The sequence below is a fragment of the Petaurus breviceps genome, unplaced genomic scaffold, assembly GCF_028583685.1.
Source record: "Petaurus breviceps papuanus isolate PSGF00001 unplaced genomic scaffold, PetGlider_PUasm1.0 428, whole genome shotgun sequence".
Classification (NCBI taxonomy): Eukaryota; Metazoa; Chordata; class Mammalia; order Diprotodontia; family Petauridae; genus Petaurus; species Petaurus breviceps.
Window position 1 is genome coordinate 4742102 of NW_027186331.1, and position 16159 is coordinate 4758260.

Below are 16159 nucleotides of genomic sequence, written 5' to 3' on the forward strand. Positions count from 1 at the left end.
TTCAAGGTGCAGAGCAGCGTGGTGCCCCCCACCCCAGCCCCCACAGGCAGCCCGAGCGAGGCCAGCCAGTGCAGAAGTCAGCTGACCCTTTCCCTTCTGAAAACCATTTTAGAAGATGAATTCTGAGTTTGGTTTGAGCGATGATGTCGTTGTTGGAAAGGGGGCAGGAAATTCTTGTGTCCTACCAGCTCACACTGTCCACCCTTTCCAACCAGGCGGTAATTGTTTGGCGGCTGCTTCTCTGTGGCCCCGCAGTGTTACTGGAGTGCTTGGCCATTTCCTTCTCCAGCTCATTTTACAGATGAGTAAACTGAGGCAAGCAAACACATCATTGAAGGCAGCACTACTCTGTCGTTACCCCCCATCACTTGTCCAGCTTTCCCTTCGTCCCTGAGCGCCTCTTGGTTTCCGGATTACTGTCCATGCATCCATGGAGCTGTGAATATTTTTGTGTGGATGGATCTTGTCGTTTGCTTCCTTGGGCTCTATGGGGTCAGAACTTTACTTGCATGATTCCAGTGTTTTCCATTACCTTTGGACCAGTGCAGAGCCTCATTACCAGTGAGTGAGCGTGCCTGACTCCTGCAGCCTCAGCATTGCGTGTGCGGCCTTTCCTCATCCCTGACAGTTTAATGAGTGTGAGCTGATCTTGGGCTTAGAGGTGTTGCTGTTGTTTTGCTTTTTGGAGGGCAATTGGGGTTAAGTGACTTGCCTAAGGTCACACAACTAGTTTCTGTGTTAAGTGTGTGAGGCCACATTTGAACTCAGGTGACTCCAGGGCCGGTACTCTATTCACTGTGCCACCTCACCGCCCCTGCCTTAGAGTTGTTTTAACTTGGATTTCCTTTATTAGTGATTTTGATGGTTGATAGTTTGCTTTCTTCCTTTGAAAAGGATTCCATTCTACCAACATTTAGTGAGTGTCTGCTAGAGAAGGGGCACTCTGCTGACCCATCTTGCAGACAGACTAATCCTAAATGCCCGAAGGCACCAAGTGGGGGGCATAGCCCAGGCACAGATCACTTAGAGACCAGGTCTTTGGGCCTTGAGGTCATGCACCATCTGCCTCCTGAGTGTGTTTATTTCTAGGGCTTGCTTATCTGATCTTTTCCACCATCTGCTTTGATGACTTTGCCTTTTCCCCTTTTTTCTGGAGAAGGCTGAGGGCTTCCAGCATCAGCTCCCTCAGCCTCGCGTTTCTCTCCCCTGTAAGCGGACCTGCCTCATGTATCTTCTCCACTTTGCTTCCAGGCTCCAAGGAGGAGCCGCTGCCCTTCCTTCCCAAGGTCAGCCCCCCAGCTTGTGCTCTTAATGCCATCCCTGCCACCTTCCCTCAGCTCTAGTTCTGTCAGGCGATATTTGCCTTCCCAGCTAAACCTCCAATTTCCAATCTCTTCCCCTCTGCTGACTCTCCTTTCTTTATCTACAGATGTTCTCAGTTCTTTGTTCAAAATTAACTTTCCCTAGAACCTGCCCGCCTCCTTAAGCTGCTGGCCCATTTCTCTTCTGCCTCTAGATTCCTTGAAGCACTCTCCTCATCCTCTCTACCCCCTGACCTTTTTATTCCCTGGATCCTTTTTTTTTTTCCATCTAGCTTTTGTCCATAACGTTCTGCTGAGATCTCGTGGCGCTTCTGGAACTGTGTGTGTGTCCTGAGGTCCCCCCCACCCCACCAGGGCTGAAGGGGGACATGGAAGAAGCCCTGCCCTAGAGCCCTGATTGACCAGACCCAGTGGCTTTTCTGTTTTTATTGTCTGTGATCTCTCCCTCTCTTTTTTTTCTTTTTTTTTTTTAAAGCAGTAGGGGTTAAGTAACTTGATCAAGGTTACATGGCCAGTTATTTCTGGGTGTGGTGCTGAGTGTCTGAGCCCGGGATTCGATCTCCAGGTGTTCTCAATACTGGAGCCGGTGCTCTTACTCGCTGTGCTACCTGGCCGTCCCTCCCTCTCTCTTTCTTTCTCTCTCTCACACACATGCATACATGCACACTCATACACTCACATACGTACACATATACACTCATGCACACTCACAAATGCACTCACACGCATACACACTCATGTACACTCACATACATGCACTCATATTTGTATATACACATACACACTCATGCATACTCACATGCACACATGCACACACATAAAACACTGTGTTTTCCTGCTGATTGTCATGGGCAGCGACTGATTCACTTGTGTCCTTGGCTCTGAGTGCACCACAGAACCTGTCACTTAGCTGGCGCTCCTTAAAATGATTAGTTGATGTTGGTTTTTGTTGCTCAGCTGTTTCATTTGTAGCCCCATCTGGGGTTTTCCTGGCACAGACACCGGAGGGGTTTGCCATTTCCTTCTCCAGCTCATTTTACACATGAGGAAACAGAGGCCACCAGGATACAGTGACTTGCCTAAGGTCACACAGTTGGTGAGTGTCTTGATGCCAGATTTGAACTCCCCATGTTGTCTTCTTGGCTCCAGGCCCTGTGCGCTGTGGTGCCACGTCGCTGCCCGGTTGATTTTGATATTGGTGGATTTCTGCTAGCCCAGGGTGGAACAGTTCTCCTGAATCTGAATGATGTGTTTGACTTGGCTAGCCCAGGGGCTTAGTCACGTGGCTCATTTAATAATTACACAACCCTATACCTTGTGACGGTCTCAAAGCAGCAGAAAGGGAAATGATCAATAATTGCATCTGATTTTCAGAAAGCCAAGGGATAGACTAGTGAGTCCAAGAGGAAAGTGCATTGACCTGTATGGGTGAAGAGTGTTTCCTCGCCTGGGAATTCCCTTCCCAGTTCCTGTGCAGCCTCCCTGCTCTTCTTCTTCCCATTCCGATGGACACTTCTGGCCCCCCGCTTTTGTTTTTTCCTTTCCTTCCATTTGCCTTGGCTTTCTGTGTCCCCCGTGTCTGGAATGGATTCCCCACCATCTCTTCTCCTGTGGCCATCTCCTCCTGCCCTGGCTCCCCTCTGCATCCCCGCTCCCAGCAGGCAATAGTGATCCCTCCCTCCTCAGGTTCGTGTCTTGGCTCTTCTCCTGACTGCACAGGCCTAAAGCCAGTCCGCTGGTGTAGCACGCTGGGGACTGTGCCTGTGTCGTCCCCAGGCCCATGCTTCAGAAAGCCGGGCTGGCCGGTAGCACGCTGCAGAGCTTTAGGCAGACTGGGCCAGTTTGTGTCTTAGGTAACTCCAGCTTTGCTATAGGGCAGAGTCGGGTGGCTAGAAAAGGTCGCCTTTTATCCTAGCAAACAGACTTGGGGCATCAGCAGATGCAGTTTTCCAGGATTTCGTTTTGTTGAAAATGGCTTTGCTTTTGTTCTTTCTATCAGGAGTGACCGTTTGATTTGGAATGGATGGGACTAACGTGGAGAAATGTAGTAGGGACCTGGGGGCTGCTTTGCTTGCCCTACACCCCCCCCCCCCCCCCGGAAAGTCTTCTGGGCAACAGGCTCTGGACTGACCCTGTCCGACGTGAGGTGTGGGGAGGATGGATGAGGGCTCCAGGTATGGCGTATGGCAGGTTCAAAGGATTTGTCTCTCTCCTCCTGTGCAGAGAAGTTTTTATTACAAACATTCTGGGGACAGAAGTATATCAGTTATAACAAATCAAGAGGCATTTATTAAGCACTTATTGTCTACCAGGAACTGTGCTAAGCAGGCACTAGAGATACAAATAATAGCCCCAAAAAGACAGTTCCTGCCCTCAAGAGGCTTAAACTCTTCATGGGGGAAAGAGAAGGGAGTGGCAGGAAGGGTACTTTTTCTTTTTTAAAAATTGGAATAATTCAAATCTGGCCTCAGACACTTAATACTTACTAGCTGTGTGACCTTGGGCAAGTCACTTAACCCCAATTGCCCTGTCTTCCCCCTCCAAAAAGCAAAAAAAAAAATTTTTTTTAGAAAAATTTCAAAATTCTACACAACCCCCTCCCCCAATGTAGCCAAGATTTTTTTTTAAACAGGAGAAAATGTTATGTCAAATATAGTTAATAAAAATTTTAGATGAAAAAAGGCAAGGCTCTGATAAATTATTTGATGACCAGAACTAGTTCCTCACAGACAGCGGCCGCCCTCGTGTTGCTGAGTGCTGCCCTCCTTGGTGAAGAATTGCTGCCTCCTCGGACCCTGTGGCAGTGCAGTCTGCAGTTTCTGGTGAGTGTCCATTCATCAGGAACATCTGAATAATGCTGGGCAGGCCATTGTGTGGAGGTGGTGTGGTGCTGCAGGATGGGGCGTGCCGGCCCAGGCGGTTCAAGTGGTCTGAGGCCTCCCTCAGTCAGAGCTCTTTGTTCTGTCCCTCCAACAATAGCTACTCTGATACCAGTTTCTTGTCCAAAGAAATGTGTTTGGGAATAAATGATCTCTTTTCTGCTTGCCTTGGGATTTTCTTGTTGATTTCAGTCATGCCCTCCTGTCATCATGACATTTGGTCTTTCATTTTGAGTAATTCTTAAGACTTTGAAGATCTTAGATTGTGTTGGAACTTGAGTAATGCATAATAAATGCCATTCATCTTGAATTTTAATTTTTTCAAAGCACTTTATGTAGTAATTTGTTTTTTAAATTCCTCACAAGAACTCTGTAAGACAGTGACAGTATTATTTATTCCCATTTTATAGATGAGAAAACTAAGGCTGTGAGAGGTTGAGATTACCATGGCCCCAGAGCTGGTGGGTCTTTGAGGCTGTCTTCATGCCTCAGTTTCTCAACTTTCCTGACTCCAGTCTGCTGAGGAGTCAAACTTGGCTTCTGTGCCCCAAGTCTGCCAGCACAGCTGCTGCATGTCCTTCTCTGCTCAGTAAACTCCAGTGAGGTTCCTGTCTGTTACTGCTAGGGCAAAATGTAGCTCAGATTGTAAGCTTTACACATTTCCCTGGGACCCACTGGACTGGGTAGTCTCTTTCCACATCACTCTCCTTTTCATACTCAATGAGCCAGACAAACCAGTCACTCCTTTCCTTACGCAGAGAGAGCACCTCTCCCTCTCCTCCCTCTCCCTTTCCTCCTTCTCTCTCTCCCTTCTCCCTTTCCCTCTCCCTCCCTCACCCCCTCTCCCTTTCCTCTCTGCTTCCTCTCCCATCCTGAGTCCTGCCTGGAGTGTAACCAGCCTAGCTGGTTAGCTGACCTCCATAGGGGGGGCACAGTGGATAGTGTTGGAATCAGCAAACTCAAACCGCCTCCAACGCCAGCTCTGGGACCCTGGGCAAGTGACTGAAGCCTTTTTCAGCTGCAGTTTCTTCCTATGTAAGATGGGTTTAGCAGGAGCCCCTGCCTCACAAGGTTGTCACAGGAATGAAGTGAGATCATCCAAGTGAAGCACTTTGCAGACCCTCGTCTGTCTGTGAATGCTCCTGCTCCTCCTCTTCAGTGAGGGGTCATTTGCTACCCTCCGAGTCAGATCTCCTGGGGATTTTTGCTCCTAATTCTTCCTTTTGAATTGACACAAAGTCAGTCAGGAATTTCAGGTCTCAGTGGCCTTCCCATCTCTGTCAAGGCCCTCCTTGAGCTGCAGCACCTTCTCTCCACGTGTAGAGGGCTTGCAGTGGCCAGGAGGCCTGCTCTGTTTGGGGGCAGCCGCTAGTTGTTAGAAAGTTTACCTTCCACTTGGGCTAAAATCTGCATCTCCACGTCTTTCATCCATGGTGGACCAAGCAGAGCACATCAGCTCCTTCCTCCACAGCCGTCTGCTGAACAGCAGCCGTAGTAAGCCACATGCTCTGCTAAATTCTGGGGATGCAGAGAAAAGGCGGAAACACCCCTGCCCTCAAGGAGCTTACATTCTAACAGGAAGCCATATGTGTGCCCAGAGGATGGCTGAGAATACAGAGGAGTTGGCAGCTGGCTTCGGATGGGAAAGGCCCCAGTCAGGAGGGACCGGGGTGTGGCCTCCCACCCGGTTGGTGTAGAATCTTAAAGGAATGGGGTGGGAGGGGGGGTGGCTAAAAAGAGTGTTCCTGGCCTGGAGGACGGCTCACAGAAGCACAGAGGGTGTGCGATGGGCCATAGAGGGTCAGGTCAGCCTGAGGTATGAGGACACTGGAAAGATAGGAAGCACTTAAGCTGCCGAGTGATGCCAGAGGTGTCAGGGAGTCGCTGGGGCTTATTGGGTGGGGCGGGCCAGGGATCTTCTCTCTTTGGCAGCTCTGTGGAGGATGGATTTGAGGCGGGAATACCAGCCTACCTGCAGCTCCTGCCGTAGTCCATGTGGGAGGTGCTGAGCGTCTGCACTGGGATGGGGGGCAGTAGCAGAGGAGAGATGGGGCAGAAGGGCCCTGGCCCCAAGGCTTTCCTCCTGGTGTCTGGGTAGATGTGAGCACTCCTCCAAAGGAGACTCCATCGGTGCCCGACTGCTGCTCTGATGCCCAAGGACATTGCCTCCTCCCTCGCTTGTTCCCTTATCCCTGCAGACCCAGACCTTCCTGACACGTTTTAGACAGGTGCTCCTTTAAACCTGTCTGCAGAAGGCAGTGTGTGCTGCTGGGAGAAAGGCTGCCCGTTGCTATGGTGGGCATCTTTGTTTTCCCTTGGCGGAAGCACTGCATTACAAGGCATAGGCGTGGACTGGACCAAGGACCTTCCTCCTCTTTTAAACGTGGGGTCCACTTTTATAGCGTGGATGTTAAGGCAATAAATTGTTCTCCTGGACACAGATTTGCATATGAGACAAAAGCAATGTGGGAAATGACAGTCAAGACACAAAAAGATTTGGACGGATGAAGACCATGGGTCAGATCCAGTTGGGTGAGATACAAGGAGACAAACAGAAAATCCTGTACGTGGGGCCTTGCAAGGACAGGCTGGGTGTACTCAGCAGAGTTGTTTAACCTGGAAAATGACGTGACTTGGGGAGAAAAGAAAATGTACCAGCAATCTGGAGAACTGGCCTATGGAAGAAGAGTAAGAGGTGCTTCATTTGGCCGGAGGACTCAGAAATGGGAGCAGTGAGATGCTTTCAAGAGGCAGATTTAAAAGCTGTCCAGAAATCAAGTGGGCCTTACTCTGGGGGCCCAGCTCTGGGCATGCATTAGGCACTCCATAAATGCTTGTTAATAATCCGAGTTTTCAGCAGGAGAGATGACCACTTGTTCGATCTGTTGTAGACCTTGGTTCTTGGTCAGATACTGGTCCTTTGTTCAGAGATTCTGTGAATCTGTTTTGTGGGAGGGAGGGCTTCTTCTTTTATTCCCTTCTCCTATGACCTAGGGGGAAAGAGCCTTTTAACTTTTCTGTCAACTCCCTTGTGACCATAATGTGGACTGGAATGCTGTAACAATATACCTTACTTTCTGACTTTACTTTTTTTTTTCTTAAATACCATGTGTAAGGTTTAATCCAGGTCTTCATTACTCCAGGTTCAACGTTTTATTCACTATACTGCCTTCACTTTTCCCAAGACAACAAAAAATTAATTTATATGGAAAGATTTTAAAATTTAATCATTTCCTATTCTTTTTACCTTCTTCCCTATCATCCCCATCTTACCCCCAATCCTAAATTGCATTTAAGATAGAAAGTTACCTTATTCTGTTTTTTCCCCTTCTCTCCTCAAGCAATTTAATATAGGTTATACATGTGTAGTTATGTAAAACATTTCCATAATAGTCATATTGTGAAAGACTAACTACATTTTCCTCTATCCTATCCCATCCCCCCTTTTATCCTATTTTCTCCTTTGACCCTGTCCCTTTTCAAAAGTGTTTGCTTCTGACTACCTACTCCCCCAATCTGCCCTCCCTTCTATTCTCTCCCCTCTTATACTTTTCCCCCCTATTTTCCTGTAGTGTCTGATACCCAGTTGAGTGTATATATTATTCCTTCCTTAAGCCAAATGCAATGAAAGTCAGGTTGACTCATTCCCTTTCACCTTCCTGCTCTTCCCCTCCATTGTAATAGCTTTTCTTGCCTCTTTTATGTGAGGTAATTTACCCTGTTCTAGCTCTCCATTTCTCCTTCTCCCAACATATTCCTCTCTCACCTCTTAAATTTTTTTAGATACCATCCATTCATATTCAGCTCACCCTGTGCCCTCTATGTATACATATACACACACATTTAGACATATATACATACATAACTACACATACACACATACTCCCTCCAAATGTCCTAGTACTGAGAAAAGTCTCATGAGTTACAAATATTGTCTTTCCATGTAGGAATGCAAACAGTTCAACTTATTTAATAAGTTCCTTGTGACTTCCCTTTCCTGTTTACCTTTTTGTGCTTCTCTTGATTCTTGTATTTGAATGTCATATTTTCTGCTCAGCTCTGGTCTTTTCATCAAGAATGCTTGGAAGTCCTATTTCATTGAATGTCCATATTTTCCCCTGAAGTATTATACTCAGTTTTGCTGGGTAGGTGATTCTTGGTTTCACTCAGAGCTTCAGGGTTGTTTTCACCTTTGTCCCAGGATGCTGCTTTTGGACTATACCGTAACTGTTAATAAAGGGGAAAAAAGACATGCCTGTATAAATATTCATAAGAGGACTGTTTGTGATACATTTTCTCTTCTCTTTCCCAGCTGTCCAACCTCAGTCCTCTCTCTAAGCCTCATCTTCCTCCTGTGAAATGAAGGGGATAGGAGCCTTTCCCTTCTCAGATTATGTGAGAGTAGATAAGGCTGTGTTGGGGGAAGGTGCCGTCCTTTGGAAGGAGTTAACTTTGGTGCTTTACTCTAGGTCTTCAATCTGTACTTGGAAATAGGACTCTTTCCAAAGCATGGCTTTGGAGGCACATGAGCCTCTCCCTCTAAAATTTTCACAAGCTCCCCATTGCCTGTGGAATGTGGTGCACACTCCCAATCCTGTTGCTCAAGCCCTTCCACAGTCTGGGGACACCTTTCTCTTGCATCTGTTTTCCCATGCTGCTTTCCATGGACTCAGGGCCAGCCAGACCAGACTCTTCACTGGCCTGCTCTCGGGTCTTCTCTTCCTGTCCTCAAGGCCTGGCTCCTCTGGGAAGCTGACCTTGACACTTCCCCTGCTGGAAAGAATCTTGGAGCTTTTCATAGTGTGTCCTTGTTGATACAGACTCGTTTCTCTGATTAGCATAGTGTGTGCCGCCATGCCTTTCCCCCTGCACTAGACCATCAGCTCTTGGAGCAGTGGGAGTGTGTGCAATATCCTCCCCCCAATACCCCAGTGAGCAGCCTCAGACCCAGAATAAATCCTTGAATTGAGTTGGCACAGTCATGCACACAGAGCTCAGCCTCCTTCCCTGCACCTCAGAGGGACACCGCCCCACCAGGATCAGAAGTGATGGGCGCCTTTGGGCTTGGGCAGGGCTCGAAGTCTCAGCCTGGTTTAGCCCTTGTTGGTCAGGTGAACCCAGCAGTCTTGGTACTGCCTGGGATGGGAACCTGAAGACTGGCGATTCTCAGAACCCTTCCTTTCCTCACAGTCTGCATCGTTGCCATATTGCTGTGTGTCATCACCAAACTCATGCATTTTGGCCGAGCAGTAGCACCTGTGGGGCAGGCTGCTGGTCTCCAGGTTGATCTTGGCTGCTTGTGGCTGAACAGTAGCTAAGAGTTGTGGTTGCAGACTAGAAGGTGGGAGGTGCTGCAGACAATGGGCTGTTTTTTGGCACGGGGACGTGGTTGCTGTGCTGTCTGGGGTTCCTTTTGGACTCTTTGGGACCGTCTTCTTTGGTAGTCGCTCCCCGTTGCAGGCATGATGTTTTAAGGAATGGCTGTAATGGGGTTCATATGTAGGAGAAAAAGAAGCGCTGTGCAGTCTCCTTATCTGCAGGCTGACTTAATTCTCTCCCTCTGGCAAAGACAAACTGCCTTCCACCTGGAGAAAGCTGCCTTTGTTCCGGATTGCTTGCAAGGCGGTCAGGGCAGCCTGCCCCCTAATCCAGACCTGCCTTTGTTCCCTGCCGGTGTTTGCCCCGGGCGGTCCTCCAGCATCCTTCCTGTTGATCATACTCAGCACAGATCCCGACACTTGCTCTCACTCTTCCTTGGCTGCCTCCGGTATCAAGTATAAAACCCTCTATAATCTGCCCTTTGACCCAGTGACCCAGGCCCCCTGGCTGTTTGTCAGATGAGATGCTCTGACTCTCTTCTCTGGGCCTTTCGCTGGCTTTTCCCTGTGCCTGGAATGCTCTCACTCCTCATCTCCACCCCCTGCAAGGATCCATCACCCCCTTAGGCCTGTCTGTAGCCTGTTGGCAAGGCTTCCTTTCCAGGCTGTCCCTGTTAGGGCTCAAGGACTGTCTTGACTTTTTTTGTATTCCTAGCTCCTAGCATGGTGCCTGGCACACAGAAGGCTGACCGCCATTGCCAGTCTCGTCTTCACTTCTGACATTCTGTGGACTTGTACATTTTTTATTTCAAATCAGGACTAGTTGATGGTGGTGGCACGTACAGGTAGACGTTTTTCTTTTAAAACTGTGTAAGGGGATGGACAGCAGAAGGGGCCTGGGTGTGTACAGTGTCATGGCCCTTGACTTGGCCCTGGGGGAGCTGGCACTGTTTGGGCTGGTCCTTTAGACATTCCCAGTAAGCCATGTAATGAGAATGGATCAGTAAGCACGTGTTCTAGGGCCTGAGCAGCCTCCATTTCTAATGAGGGGCCAGCGGTCGGGGGGAAACATTCACGGGCAGCCCTGTGGGAGGCGTTCCCGAGGCCAGGCCCGTGCAGGTCGCTGTTGGGCTGGCTGCCCGCCAAAGGCCCTTCGGGCACCCAGAGGTGGCCTCGGCAGGTCCGTGATCTCAGCGCCGTGACTGAGCTGCTTCTCACACCCCTTCTCTGTCTCTTTCAGTTCTGCTTATGACAACGTCAACAAGGTCCGAGTGGCCATCAAGAAAATAAGCCCCTTTGAGCACCAGACCTACTGCCAGCGGACCCTGCGTGAGATCAAGATCTTGCTGCGCTTCCGCCATGAGAACATCATCGGCATCAACGACATCATCCGGGCCCCGGCCATCGAGCAGATGAAAGACGTGTATCCTTTGTCGGAAAGCTGGCACATGAGCCGGCTGGGTCCGCAGCGGGTTCATGGGCTCAGGACACAGGCGGGGGCAGCCCGGGCCTCCTGCCTCTGGCGGGCTTGCCGCTGACGTTTCCATGTTGCCTTTCAGCCCGCTGCTGTTCCGCTTGGCTGTGGCACTCTGTGTTGTTGTCATCTTCCCTCCCCAGGTCCTTCAGAGTCCTTCACATTCCCAGTCTCTCGTGGTTTGTTTACAGGCCATTCCTTGTTTAACTGTTGCTTGGTGCATGGACACCCGTAGAAAGGCCACTGAGAGTGGACCAGTGTGTGCACATTCTCTCCTTTCTGTCCTTCTGGGGCTAAACGATGTGGACATTTGACAGAGGAGGCCCCAAATAGAAGTCTGTCTTGTCCTCCCCCTCTGCAGACCAGAAGGGGACGTGTGCAGAGGTAAGCGACCCTGCGGCCCACCCCAGGCTGGAGTGCTTAGATGTTCCCCGGGTAGAGCGCAGTGCTGAGAGCTGAGGGCCGCCTTGCCACCCCTCCCTAGAGCATCACTGTGGCCTCACCTTCGGGGGCAGGGGGGGCCTGCAGACCTCAGTCTGTCCCTGCCCCTTCCCTCCCCAAACCTCCATGGCTACCTCTTAGCCTCTGGGACCACACGCATCCCCTGTGTCATTCACAGTCTTTGCCAAGCAGGCCAGATAAGGCCTGTCCAGCTTTACTTCCTTTGGTCTCTGTGCCTTTGCCCAGCCTGTGCCCTCCCTCTTCAGGCCCTTCCTTCACTTCTGCCTGAATCTGATGTGGCTATGGAGCACTGAGACCCCCAATCCAGCCTCAGGCACTGCCCAGCTGTGTGGCCCTGGACAAGTCACTGAATGTCTGGCTGCCTCTGTTTGCCCAGCTGTGAAATCACACATGAGGCAGTAACTGTAAAAGTGCCCAGCGCAGGGCCTGGCACACAGTAGGCATTCCATAAGTGCTTATTCCCTTCCCCCGAGTCAGCCCTAAATGCAGACCCCCGCCTTTCATCACCAGCGAGGTCTCTTCCTCCCCCTCTTTATCCTAGGACAGGACAGGACTTCTCAGCCCCCCCAGAGCTTAATGCTTCCTGCAGCCTCTGAGGTCTCCAGGCCTTGGCTGAAGTGGGGCTTTCCTCCGAGGAATGGCCAGCTTCTGAGGGGGCCACTGTGTCCTACAGAAGGGCGAGACGGTCAGTTTTCCTCACAGGCCTCTGGACGTAATGGGCAATTGATCTCAGTGTCTCCAAAATGAATTGGGGTGACCTTTGTGACAGAGGCCCAGGAGCCTGAGGGCATGGACTCCTGATGGGGGAAGTGACATCACAGAGGGTTTACAGCAAACCTGGAGAAGTCAGCTTGTTTCTGTGCTAGCAGATTGCTGTGTTTAATAAGTATTTGATCTAATTTGGGGGCAGCTTGGTGGCCTAGGGGATGGAGTCAGACCTGAGTTCACTGCCAGCTGCTGGGTGACCCTGGGCAAGTCACTTTACCTCTCCTCGTCTCAGTTTCCTCATTGGTAAGACGGGGCTACTAATAGGAACTCCTTCCCAGGGTTGTTGTGAGGATCAAATGAGAGCAGAGTAAATTGCTTAGCATAGGGCCTGCTACCCAGCAAGCACTCTACAGGTGTCAGCTGTTACTGCAGAAGGAAAAGGTTGTGTAAGAAGTCAGAAGCTTTTCACAGAACCCTCATTTATAGGAAGATGTCACAGGGAGCAGCAGAGGCCTGGGTTAGCCCCCAGGAGCCTTCTCGCCTCACAAATTTGATAGGAAACTAAGCACAGGGCAGGTAGGCCGCTGACCCAGTGTCACCAGCCAGGCCCAGACCCATCAAATTGACTGGGACTTCAGAGGTCATTCAGTCCCCAGCTGATGAAAGTGGACCTCCAGCCTTTGTCTGAGAGTGTCCCTGGGGGCATCAGGGAGGCCTTGTTTGGCTTCTGGATGCCTCTGATTGCTGTGTTGTAACCCCCAGGCTCAGCTTCCTTCTGAGATTGCATGCAGCTGAATGGTCTTAGGACCCTGGGCAAGTTAGGCAGGCCCTATGGGGCAGGGTGGGGGGCTGCTGGTGAGGATAAGGCCAGACAGTGGATCTCCAGCACACAACTGCAGACTCAGAAGGGCTCTCTTGTATGGCGGGACGTTCTTGATGTGGCATCCCTCCTGGCGTCGTCCTGGGGCTCAGGAGCACAGAGCTAATCTTGCTTCTCTGCCACACACTCTGAAGAGATGTGCTAAGATATTGTTGAAGCATTCGAGAAAGTTTTGGTGATTTCCCCCCAAAGTATCATTGTAAGGAGCAGTGGAGACGTGATGGAGATGGCAGCTGACGCACAGAAGCCTTCACAAAGGGCCCTGCCTGCATTTTCCCAACTGTTCTGCACATCTCCAAGAAGTGAGCAGGACGGGTATTTTATAGATGAGAAAACTGAGGCTGATTGTGCTTTGAGTCCCTTGAGTAAAAGTAACCCAGGTATTGGAAGGCATGCCGTGAGCTGTTCTCCTTCCCCCTCTGTCGTCTGCTGCTGACTCCCAGGCTGAGGGTGCAGGGAGGCCAGGACTACCAGGCCTTGTCCTCTCACCTCTCAGGTGCCCTTAGCCCCTTCCTCCGTCCCTCACTTCTGTTCTTATCTGTCCACCCATAGACGGACCGTAAGCCTCCTGAGGGAGGGGGCTGTGCCGTGGCGGTCTTTGCTTCTGCAGCCTGGTGCACGGGTGCTTGGGCAGTGAGATGGTGGAATTGTCATGAGACTGTCTAACATCTGGAGTGATTTTCCTTAATGTCCTGGTGCAGGTACATAGTGCAGGACCTCATGGAGACAGACCTCTACAAGCTCCTGAAGACGCAGCATCTCAGCAATGACCACATCTGTTATTTCCTCTATCAGATTCTGAGAGGTTTAAAGTACATCCACTCAGCCAACGTCCTGCACCGTGACCTCAAGCCTTCCAACCTGCTGCTCAACACCACCTGCGATCTCAAGGTCAGTCGGTAGGCGGCCCCGTGTTTTGTCCTGGCCTGTTTGTGTGCCCGGCCCCGGGCAGCTGCAGCCAGTACTTTGTGGAGGGGGCACATTAAGGAATGGGTGCCACTAGAATATCTGGGCTGCTCCCGGATCCTCAACCAAGACTCACCGGGTCTCACTTTATTAATCCTTATGTAGATTTCCTAAATTTGAATGTAGCGAGTAGATGTGTTTTCAGACCCCAAAAGCATGTTGGGAACATGAGGGAAATGCTATCTATGGGAGAGAGAGGATGAAGCCCTGGGCCAAGTGCTGGGGATCCAACTAGAAAGGCCGATTGGTCCCTGTTTTCTGGGGCGTCCATACTGAGAGCAGAGGCAACACCTGCTAGTCACCCCCCCGGGTGCAGCTGGTGCGTCTTCCTGGGGGCGTTTCCATTGAACCATCGAGAGCCCCAAGGACTTTGTCTTCTGGCCCTGTGAGGTGGATCCTAGATCATATCTCTCTGAGAGACGGTGGGGGAGCCCGTGTGTGTGCGTGTGCATGTATGTGTGTGATTGTGTCTCTCACACTTACCCACAGAGAGTAGAACAAGCACACTGCGCGTGGGCCTTTGAGAAGCTCTTAGTACTGTGAATGGGGGTTACTGCTAGGACAAGTTCTGTAGACCGCCATGTGTTGCTGAAAAGACACGCTGTCAGATGGCGGCCCTCGTGTCCAGGCTTCCTCTGAGGGCCCCTGTCTCTGCAGGTCCCAGTGATCGGGACCTTTGGCCTTGCAAGGCGGACATCACCTTGGCCGTGGCTGCTCCAGCAACATTCTCGTGGTCCTTTGAACCCGTCCGTGGCCAGCGTCCTCACCAAGAGCCTTATTTTCAGGCAGGACTTAGTGTCCTGTTGCTTCCATCCACTTCTGTCTCCTGCAGACGTCCTTGCGGGTTACCCCCGTCGCCTCTGGCTCTTCCCGCCCAGGGCAGTCCCCCTCCATGGCCTTGCGCTGTTGGCAGGAACCCTGCCGCGCACTTTTCCGCAGGTTCTCCGGCTCCTCAGTGCCTTCTCCAGTGCTCGCCACCCCTCGCCATCTGTGACGGCATCTTTCTGATGCCATCCTGTCACAGAAGCCAGCTGGAGAAAGCATGTCCCCACCACCCACGGTGGCTGAGACTGGGGTCTGGAAGCCTCCACCCTGCCGGCATTTGTCCTGGGCCGTGTGCTGGCTCATGTTGGGTATCAGGAGGCCGTTCTTCCACCCCAGGGTTTCTGTTTGTTCCATCTTGGGCCTTGGATATTGAAAGTAATGAGTCCTGTCTTAATCCCTAAAGCATTTAATAGAGACAAAAAGAAAGATGAATGGATGATGGGCGTAGATAAGCTGACGGTCAGACCAAAAGTTTGCTGCCCGTGAGGCATTGAGACGCTCTTGATTTTTCTGAGATGAGCTAGAGTAGAGCAAGCTTACAGCCCCATCACCGGGCGCTCCAGAGCTGCTGGGAGGCCTCTGCCATGGTCCTTCCCTGGGATTCCCTGCTCCACCGGCCTGGGGAGGTGCAGCCAGCTTCGGAGCGGCTAGACTTCTACGCCGGGCATCAGAGAGGCAATGACCGCTGCCCGGGCAGCCCTCCCAAGGCGCTGTGCAGTGGAGTTTTGTAGTTTTCTTAGATCCCAGGCCTTGTGGAAGATCTGAGTTGGTTGTTGATGGGCCCGTCTGTTGGCTAGCCTGGCTGCAAGTCACGGTCAGTCATTAGGAGGTCCAAGGGGCCGACATATAGACAGCATTTCTGTCATGGGGTTACAGGCACTCAGGGAGTGCTGCAGACACTGTTATTTCATGCCCGGGGACAGCAGCGGCTGCTTTGTGCAGAACATTCCCCTGAGTGCTGGAGAAGACGTGTTTTTCTCCCTGCGCTGGAGGGTACAAGCACAGACAGTGATGATCCTGACCAAAGGCACCTGGGCATGACTCGTGGAGGAGGGAGAATTCAGCAGCGGAACAGGGAGGACATGGGGCTGGGGGTGACTGCCCCCCAAGGCCATGGTGGCAAGTAGCGCCTGAGGGGTAGAGTACGGCTTCTGTGCCGCAGCGGCATGGGCAGAGCCTGGAATGTCAGGCAGAACCCGGAGCCAGACTGCTGCAGGCGTTGGGTTTCAGTAAAGCCGGTGAGCCACATGACCCCCTGTGTGCCAGGGCGGCCGCCCTCCTGCTCCTCTGTTCTTCCATGATGCTGGCCGGTGGTAGTGATCATC

The 16159-nt window shown here is 51.3% G+C and overlaps 1 protein-coding gene across 1 annotated transcript in view; it reads left to right on the forward strand.

Annotated features, from left to right (window-relative positions):
• The window catches only part of MAPK1 (mitogen-activated protein kinase 1), a 68015-nt gene that overhangs the window by 34760 nt on the left and 17096 nt on the right, over positions 1–16159 (forward strand). Inside the window, exons 2-3 of the mRNA XM_069100918.1 lie at positions 10760–10942; positions 13745–13934. Of these exons, the coding sequence (XP_068957019.1) occupies positions 10760–10942; positions 13745–13934 (373 nt within the window). The remainder of the gene's footprint in view (positions 1–10759; positions 10943–13744; positions 13935–16159) is intronic.